Here is a 10,217-nt window from a genome sequence, read left to right as displayed (position 1 = left end):
AGCTCAATTTTTTATAACATTGCATTTGAAGCTATCGGTGGGAGATTATGCCAGATAGCAGCAATTTGCCAACCATTGCCCATGGCAGTGGTGGTGTGTATGGAAAAAGAGGGATTGGGATCGGCAAGTTCAAAACGCCTTGGATGCTTGAAGATCGATAGATAGCGGCTCTCCAATGGGAAGTTATGGAAAGCAATGGCAGCTTCAAGTTAGGCGCGGTGCTTTAGCAAATCCATGAGAGGAGGTTTGCGAGCAAGAGAAGAACGAGAGAGGTGATCAATAGAGAGAGCAAAACAACAACGCTATTCTTATTCTTAACAAGCCTTTATATGTATATATAAGAAGAGGCTAACTAAACTTAGACTCTGTATGCTCCAAAAGGGTGGTATGGATGTGTCCACCCATAAGAGCAGTTCCCATGAGTCACAATGGGCTTGAACAACCCTACATGCCAGGCCAATTGTGTGGTAGCGCTATGCACACCAATACTTCAAGAGCTCCTAGATAAGTGATTCTGTTGCTCTTCTTGGTGGTTTGGACATGCACACCTTGATGGTCTTTTAGCAGAGAAATGGAAGTGTTGATGGAAGAGCCTAGTGTGATCCTTTGCCGGCTTGTGGATCATGTCTATGAAGGTGGTTGCGGCAGTGTTCTTGGTGCAAATTCATGTTCTTTTCATTTTCTTTGATTGCATAGACTCGCCCCCTATTGGTAGCCTTAAAGCCTCTACTATTATCTCTTTGATTATGTTGACCTCGGTAGCTTGGCCAGTAGAGTCAATGATTCTTGTTGTGCCATTTTTTTTTAATTGAGATGAGGAGCTCATAGGCCCTTTGTAGGTCCACACCACAGGGTTCCATCTCGTAAAAAGGTAGCAAAGCCGACCCTCTATGTGATTCTCGGACCTCTAGAGCTTGAGCTACATCATATATTTCTTTGGGGAGCAGTTGGAGCTCTACTGCCTGGCTGTATGCACTTTGGAATCTTTTGTCGAAGATTTCTACATGGTCTTTGTCCACCTGGGCTTCTCCCGCATAGGTTTTCTTCACGAATCTAATATACTATCCCTCCAATTGGGATGAGGGAAGCTCTTGCAATTTTTGATTCATGGTCTTCTTCTTTGTGGTGGCTGGCAAGCTTTGCATAGAGCTTGGAGCCAACACACGGGATTTGGCAGGTCAGGTATATTTCAGAGTGGAAAATTCTTGTGTTGTCCCCATTTGAGCTGGGATATGCCAAATTCAAGTTTAAAGCCAAAACATTACTACTAGAAGCCATAAAAACATAATGCAATTTACCCAAAATCAACTTTGAAAAAAAACTACATATGAGATAATAATCGCACTTATTATCTAAGGCATAATTTTGGCATGAAAGAAGGAAAAAAAGGAAAATTACCAAAATACCCCTCTAATTTGTGGAAATTTCCAAAATACCCCTCAACTTTCAAAAATTCCCAAAATACCCTCAATATATTGTCATAAATTCCCAAAATACCCCTGGTTGTGAGAGTAAATTTCTCCAAAAAAATTAGCTTTTCATAACAAGACTGATAGTTTTCAGATGCTAAAACTAGAATTTGAGTTGGTTATGTAGGCTTTGGAGATGAATTGCTTCATTATTTTTAGACATAATTGCCTTTCTTTGGGAGATCATTTGCGCCAAATTACATAAAGATTAGGAAATCTTGAAGAATTCAACCAAAAGGGTATTTAGGGAATTTTCAGAAATTAGAGGGGTATTTTTTGGTAGTTTTCCGCAAAATAAAACTAGCCATAAAGGAGCGAACAAGAATTAAAAGGTGCTGGCTGATGATGATGTGTCGCGCAAATGCATGAAAATGCCACGGAGGAATGTGTGCAAGCCTCCTGGTCGTCAAAGAGAGTGGCCTCGCCTCGCATGAGATGCAGCCTGTCGTGCTCACACGTTCCGGCACGCTCTCCGCACTCTTGCAAAGATTGCGCGGTACGGAGCGCAGTACCAACAGATCAGGCGAGGCTGCCATCTATTTAAGCCCTCGGGCGAGCTACCATCTTCTCAAGCGCTTGCGCCCAATCATCATCTAACTATTCCTCGCATGGCGCCCTCCTCCAACAATACGATGGCCGGCCGTCCCGTCCTCCTCCTGCTTTGCGTCGCGGCTGCCTTCTTCCTCGGCGCCCACGCTGGCTACTACGACGACGACACCCCCACGTCCTACTCTCCCAAGAAGAAGAGCAGCGCACCTGCTGCTCATCACTACTACTCCAAGAAGCCGGCCAAGCCCTTTCCAGCTAATTACGAGCAGCCGTCTCCCTACTACTACTATCGCCACCCCAAGCCTCGCTCCAAGCCCCTCGTCTACAAGAAGAAGCATCACTACTACAGGCCTACTTACTACAAGTCCTACTACAAGAAGCACTACTACAAGCCCGACTACTACAGGCCCACTTACTACAAGAAGCGCCTCCACAAGAAACCCTACTACTACAAGAAGAAACCAGCTAGCTACTACGAGCCCATCTACAAGAAACCCTATTACAAGCCAAAGCCCAGCTACAAGCCCCCTTATTACAAGCCCAAACCCGTCTATTACAAGCCTAAGCCAATCTACTACAAGCCCCCTTACTATAAGCCTAAGCCCATCTACAAGTCCCCCCCACCTCCTTACTACACCCCTCCTCCCCTCTACCACAAGTCTCCTCCACCTCCCCCATACTACGTCCCTTCGCCAGTCTCCATCAAGTCGCCTCCTCCGCCTTACGTTGCTCCTTCGTCAATCTACAAGTCTCCTCCGCCACCACCAACTTACTATACCCCATCCCCCGTGTACAAGTCCCCACCTCCTCCCGCATACACTACTCCATCCCCTGTGTACAAGTCCCCCCCTCCTCCATACTCCACCCCATCTCCCGTCTACAAGTCTCCTCCACCGCCATCGACCTACACTCCCTCACCCGTCTACAAATCTCCTCCACCTCCGTCTTACACCTCTCCATCGCCAGTCTACAAGTCACCTCCTCCTCCATATTCCTCGCCATCGCCCGTCTACAAATCCCCTCCACCTCCATCCTACACCAAACCCTCACCTGTCTACAAGTCCCCTCCCCCACAATATTCCACCCCCTCGCCCGTCTACAAGTCTCCACCTCCTCTGTATTCCACCCCCTCGCCCATCTACAAGTCCCCTCCTCCACCTCCATCCTATACAAATCCGTCACCTATCTATAAATCTCCTCCTCCTTATTCTGCTCCATCTCCAACCTACAAATCTCCTCCTCCTTATTCCATGCCATTGCCCGTCTACAAGTTTGCTCCACCTCCATCCTCCCCCATTTATCACTCCGCTCCGTCTCCATCCTCCACCCCCTCTCATGTCTACAAGTCTTCCCCTCCTCCTACTTATTCACCTCCACCTACCAAGTATTGATTAATTTCATCCCCTCGCAAGCACTAATAAATCGTTAAGGAGGAGCTAACTTTGCAAAAAGTTGCCATTGCTAATTGCATCAAAGGCAACTCACATGCCAAAGATTGATCACTCACACCTTGATTCTTTTGGAGAGCAAGCATTGCTCAAGCAACAAATTTCATTCATAAGGTGCTAATCATTCTTTGTAGTATGTAGGTTTGGTAAGCAATTAATTGGCCAATTCCATTTCTTACATCTCTCTCTCTCTCTCTCTCTCTCTCTCTCTCTCTCTCTCTCTCTCTCTCATATATGTGCGAGGTATGTGCATAATTTCTCATGCACAACAAGCGGCATCAAAGCAATGGTGATGGCTCTATTGGCACCAGATGGATCTGGAAAAGTTGTATTGCATATGAGTGTATGTTATGTGGCACTTTTGAAGCAGTGGAGAAATTACCATAGTGAAAAGCTTTTCAAGCTTGTCACTATGTTATGTGGCACTTTTGAAGTAGTGGAGAACTTACAATACTAGTGACAAGCTTTTCAAGTCTCATAGTAAACAATTATAGTGAGTATAGTAGTACAAGTCATTTGATAGCAATAGGAATACCGAGGCATCACCACATGCAAATGTTGAACCTTTTGTTGTCAAAGGTGAATTAGGTGGGCATATCTAAAGCACAGCCTTAGAGGGCTTCAAAGACCTTTGGCGTATTTTATGAACATATGTGTAATAGAGGTATTTTTTTAAAACTGTTTGTAAATATATCTAGCACACAAGGTGCTTAGCAATAGAGACTTTTAATAGAGCATGAGCAACTAGGGTAGGGCACTATTTGATAGCACCACTCTTTAAATCTATTTGATCTCTCGACATTAGAGCATGAGCAACCAGGGTAGTGCACTATTTGATAACACAACTCTTTAAATCTATTTGATCTCTTGATAGCTTTGAACATGGAAAATTAGTTAAAGCAACGACACTTTTATAGTTTATTACATTGAATGGCAAGGCATATAGTATCATGGTTTAACTTTCTTCTGTGTAGGACTACAATTGTGTTGGTCATAAGTTTAAGAGACGACCACAAGACTTCCTTAAGGGTTTCTCCACATAGAAATTCCCTCGTGGTTTTATACACCAAGTTTGGTGCTCTAGAAGATCAATTGGAAATTGATGATGCTTGTACTTTCTTGGTTGCTTACATGTATGTTGTGGTATATGCAAAATGATCGAATAAATTCCATGTGTGTAATTTTTCACACATTTCACCACCTATTAGTTGATGTTATGTATGCCCTTGATTTATCCCACATTTGTTGTTTTAGAGTAGATTTATGAGTCTATGCATATTGTTGTTGTTTATGTGCCGTATGGCATCTCTTTCATGTGTGATTGAAGCTGCGTTTGATCAAGAGGTAGCTTTTATACAATGATGTTGATTTGCTTGGTTGATTTTGGCACCTATTTGTGTGGTCATTGGTAGAGTCTATTTCTCCTTTATCTCCTTTCCTATACAATCTTTGTGAGTGCATCTCTTGAATGACTATCTTGTTTAGTTGTTTTGCAATATGTATGATCTTTGATTTACTTGAAACCTTTTGTGAATTTTGTTGCTAGATTCTTTGCAAGTGGGTTTTGGGAGATTTGATGCTACTTTTTCACCCACTTATGCCTTCTTTCTAGTTTTATGCTACAAGTCTCCATCGTGCACCCCCTCTTTCATCTACAAGTCCTTTCCCTCCTACTTGGTCACCAGAAGTTGCCATTTTTAACTACATCAAAGGCAAGTCCCATGCCAAAGACTAATCACTTGCACCCTGATTATTTTCCAAAGCAAGCATTGCTCAAGAAAAAAAAATCATTTCTATGGTTGTAATCATTCTTTGTAGTATCTAGGTTTGCTAATTAGCCAAGTCTTTTTATTACATCTCTTGTGGAAATATATGAGGAAGAGAGAGGGAGGAGATGATCATACTCGAAAGGAGATGTCCGCAATTGGGACAAGAAGGCTATGTTTGTTGTCCACATGATAATCTGAGTGTCAAAGATGACATTCTCAGCCATCTAATGATGTGAAGAACCCCAAGAAGGCTTGGACACATTGAAGAATATTTTTGAGTCTAAGAGCACCTCAAGGCAAATGGCTTTGAGAGTTGAACTTACACATACCAAAAGAGCACAAGGAGAGAGATTGCAAAGAGCATAGAGAGAGAGCCGTGAGCCCGAGCCAAGAGACATTGTGAGGCATTAGATCATCTTGTATGGAGTCTTGTTAACTGGGAAAACACACTAATTGTACTTGGGACTTTAGCCTCTATCTTGGGTTTGGGGATCATCCATTGAGTCTCTCAAAAGTACTCGTACTCTGTATTATAGGTACTTTCATAGTATCTGCCAAGGTACACTAAACAATGAAAAGTACTTTAGAGTACTTTTTAGTAGACAAACAATTAAAAAAATTTACCAGTTTTTGTACTTTAAGTACTCATTTTGTATCTCACTCTAGTTCTTTGATTAATAAAGCTTTCCATTACATTATATTATTGTCTCTCTCATATTGAGTTGTGTTCATCTCCTCCCCCTATCTTCCCTCATATTTTCACAAATCTCTCTCTCTCTCTCTCTCTCTCTCTCTCTCTCTCTCATGTGCACAATTGCACATGCACAACAAGTGGCTTCAAAGCAATGGTGATTGGTCAATTGGCACTAGATGGATCTAGCAAAGTTGTAATGTATGTGAGTGTATGTTATGTGGCACTTTTGAAGCAATGGAGACCTTACCACAATGGCGAGATTTTCAAGCCTCATAGTAAATTATAGTGATTACAATAGCGCAAGTCATTTGATAGCACTAGGAATAGCGAGTATCACCACATGCAATGTTGAACCTTTTGTTGTCAAAGTGAATTGGGTGGGCATATCTAAAGCACAACCTAAGAGGGCTTTCAAAAAACTTAAGAGCATTTTATGAACATATGTGAACTAGGGCTATTTTTAAAAACTGCCAACTTTCTAGCACACAAATTGCTTAGCAATAGAGTCTTTTAAAAGAGCATGAGCAACTAGGGTAGTGCACTATGTGTTATGCAACTAGGGTAGTGCACTATGTGATAACACGGCTCTTTAAGTCTATTTGATCTCTTGAAGGCTTTGAACATGGAAAATTACTCAAAGGAGAAAAACTTTTACAGTAAAGAATGACACCTTTATTACATTGAATGGCAAGGCATATAGTATCATGGTTTCACTTTTTTTGTGTGTGGGACTACAATTGTGTTGGTCATAAGTTTAAGAAAGTACCACAAGTATTTAGGAGTCAATCGTAATGACACTTTTTTAAGGGTTTCTCCACATAGGAAATCCCTTGTGGTTTTATACAACAAGTTTGGTGCCCTAAAAGATCAATTGGAAATTGCTAATGCATGTACTTTCTTGGTTGCATATGTGTATGTTGTGATATATGCAAGATGACACAAGAAAGTCCATGTGTGCAGTTTTGCACACATTTCACCACCTATTAGTTGGTGTTATGTATGCCCTCAGTGTATGGTACGTTTATATTGTTTTATAGTAGATTTATGATTTTTTGCATATGTTGTTGTTTATGTGCCTTATGGTATCCCTTGCACATGTGGTTGAGGCTGAGCTTACTCAAAAGGTAGCTTTTACACAGTGATGTTGATTTGCTCAATTGATTTTGGCACCTATTTGTGTGGTTGGTAGAGTCTATTTCTCCTTTATCTCCTTTCCTACACGATCTTTCCTCTCATTGTATGCGGCCTATCTTGTTTAGTTGTCTTGACACATGTATGATCTTTGATTTACTTGAAACCTTTTGTGAAGATCATGGCTAGATTATTTGCAGCACTTATGCTACCTTATTAGTTTTTTGCTACTTTTGGCTATGTCTTTTGTAGAATACATCAATATTCTCTCAAAATTTTATCAAGTATTGTCTATCAATATTTGTCCGATATTTGTGAATTATTATATTGTCTTTTTGCTAAAAATTTATGAAAAACTTGCTAAATTCTGCTCAAACTTCTTGCTTACTATTCAACATCAGTTATGGCTTCTTCTTTGTTAGAGAACACTTTGCTTGATATATAAAGTTAGATGGCAATAATGAGGAAAACTTTATAAGTGGGAGTAAGAAAATTTGATGAGTTTAGTTTGAACAAGTTAATTCAATAGATGTAGTTGTAAAGAGAAAAGGTTGAAGATATTTCTCAATGGGGTGACCCAAATAAGCTTGCAAAGTCTATTATTACATTGTTATGTTCTAACCATATTACCTTTAAAGATATAGATGGAAATGCAAAGGATTTATAAAACAATGATGCCATCTTTTGAGAATCAAAATTCTCTCAATGTGAGAGGTAGATCACATACAAGGGAGACCGAAACATAGCATGAATCCTTGGGCATCGTGGCTTTGATACCAATGAAATCTAATGTGAAATCTTAGGCTTTGTATGCCTCTCTTGTAGAGCTCTAGAGAGAGATCTTTGTTTAGGAGCACTGCTAATGACTTACCACCCAACCATAAGAGTCCTCTTAATAAAAGACTAGGCCTTGGCTAATGACTTACCACCCAACCTGTTCACACTTGGCCAAACAAAACCCAAGGCTTTGGTGTACCGGGCTACACACCCATACGGCCATCCTAGGCCTCTTGAGATCCCGTGTGGACTCCACCTCCAAGCTATGCACAAGCAATGTGCACTAGGCACACTATCTATGTTACGAGACTGGGCACCCTCCTGTTGTAGTGGTTAGCTGCAATTGGGATAGCTGGCGTAATGGTTAATTATGTGTTGTCTATTTATTTTACTAATTGAGTTGATGATGATTTTGTAGAGTGGAATGCGGGGAGTTGATGAAGAGGCGCCGGCAATTACTCTTGGTCATTTTATATTTGCACAGTATCTTAGAACATCATTGCAATAAGCCACTATGGCTCTGTAAATAGTTGTAGTGGGAACTCCCCTTATGGGTCATGCAAGAACTAATGAGCTTCACTCATTTGCAAAAGTAAAGTGGTTGTAAAAAGAGGGGCCTCAATTTTTGGCACCTTAAACTCAAAATAATATATTGAATACCAAGTCCACAAGAGAGGTGCCATGGAGTTTGGGGCTAGATTTAGGCCTTTCTCTTGCAGATTCTCTTCTCTACTCTCTTATGCTATGTTTATTTGCTGTGTACTCTCTAATCTAATCTCCATCTCTTACACTCTCTTACAAGCATGTCTATGTCAATTCTATGTTTACTCTGTGTGTGTGTGTGTGTGTGTGTGTGTGTGTGTGTGTGTGTGTGTGTGTGTGTGTGTCATAGTCTAGGTGAGTGTGTGTGCTTGGAAATTGGAAGAAGAAGTGGACAAGTTGATGGTGATTGCTTGGAAGCTTGTGTTGAATAGTTTAAGCGGTCGATCTCTCCCTCTTCTCCCAACAGTGGTATCAGAGCCTCGGGTTCGAGTACAAATCGGCACCAGATTGCAATTTTAAGAAGGAGTTCCTCTAATCGACAAAATCCCAATTGCAATTCATCGACCTTGCAATTCAACGATTCAAGGACTCGTGGAAATTTGAAGTATAATTGATCGAATTTGCAGAAGAAAACCCGGTTGTTAATCGGTGGCTAATCGGCAACTGATTTCCAATTCGGCTTTATAACAACCAAAATATGGTATGTGGAGTGTCCACTTTCAATTCTAATGCATAATCATTGCGGATTGTGAAGGCAAGAAGAAAGCAGAAAAAGCTTGGAGAGTCGGAAGATTTTGACTTCGAAAGAGTCGGAAGATTATTTTTTTTGCAAGCAAGCAATTGCCTTGTCATGAAGGACGACATCGGAAAGTTTAATTAAAGAGGAAGATTGCAGGAAAGAAAGAAGGATTTGATTGTGACACCCGACGGCCTTTCATCACACGAGAAGTTTAAGGTTGTGCTAACTGCAACACCTTGTAGCCCTTGTAGCCAAGACGAGGTCCGACACCATTAAAACAAAGCAGTGCTGTGGGAATCCTCCCTTGTTGGACAACAAGCATCACTGTCGACCTCTGCAGAAGCGAACCCAGCCAGCATCGAAAGGATCGTCCTGGCACTGGGATTGTTTTACTGGGCATGCACGCCGGCCAAAACGGCCTCTGCGAGTCACCCTCGCCCTTCCTCTGCTCACGCGATTGTCGGCGTCCTGCTGCACGCCATGCAAGGATTTTACTAGCCTTTACACACTTTTTTAAAAACAAAAGGTGGCTTAAAATTTTGGCCGGCCGCCCACTGCAAAAAAAAACCTACAAGCCCTTTACCATTCAAACCTCGGCAGCCCAAAATTAACCCTCTTTCAAAAATAAAAATAAAAAATCATGCTTAACCTCGAGTCTCACCATTCTGCTCAAGTCCCTTACCAAGTGAGCTATACCCCTGGCTCCACTTACCAACCCAATTGGGTCTTCCTCATTCGGTCACCATTTCTCAAGAAGTATCGAGCTCGTGCTACCAAAAAGTGGAAGGACAACCACCGAGTTGCTAAATATTTTTGCAACAAAAAATTATCGGCTCATCCAACTTACTTCCTCCTTAACACCGACTATCTCAATGGAGCTGTCAGATTACTTGCCAGGAACTCGAACATCGTCAAATTAATAATAATTAAAAAAAAATTATTATCAACTACGGACTTTTTCTACAATCGATATTGTTGTATTCTTTCGGGAGGATAAGGGAGACGGTACGCTACAAAATTCAACTGGCTCGGTAAAGCTTCCCTCGTCAGACCGTCTACTTCTCTGGCAATTTCCTAGCGCATCACCATTCCGGACTG

At 41.5% G+C, this 10,217-nt stretch overlaps 1 protein-coding gene across 1 annotated transcript; it reads left to right on the top strand.

Moving 5' to 3' along the window:
- The first annotated feature begins 2,046 nt into the window (after positions 1 to 2,046).
- LOC147436133 (uncharacterized) lies at positions 2,047 to 3,629 on the top strand. Its single transcript, XM_086488098.1, has one exon. It carries the CDS (start codon positions 2,078 to 2,080, stop codon positions 3,407 to 3,409), a length of 1,332 nt encoding a protein of 443 aa, XP_086344224.1. The 5' UTR covers positions 2,047 to 2,077; the 3' UTR covers positions 3,410 to 3,629.
- Positions 3,630 to 10,217: the final 6,588 nt, after the last annotated feature.

The sequence above is a fragment of the Adiantum capillus-veneris genome, chromosome 18, assembly GCF_014529385.1.
Source record: "Adiantum capillus-veneris isolate H3 chromosome 18, ASM1452938v2, whole genome shotgun sequence".
Classification (NCBI taxonomy): Eukaryota; Viridiplantae; Streptophyta; class Polypodiopsida; order Polypodiales; family Pteridaceae; genus Adiantum; species Adiantum capillus-veneris.
The sequence above is the reverse complement of the archived record's forward strand: the minus strand, read 5'-3'. Positions and strand labels throughout refer to the sequence as shown.

What these genes read in the sequence shown, in the direction of transcription:
- LOC147436133 (XM_086488098.1), top strand. Translation starts at nt 2,078, where the DNA reads ATGGCGCCCTCCTCCAACAATACGATGGCCGGCCGTCCCGTCCTCCTC.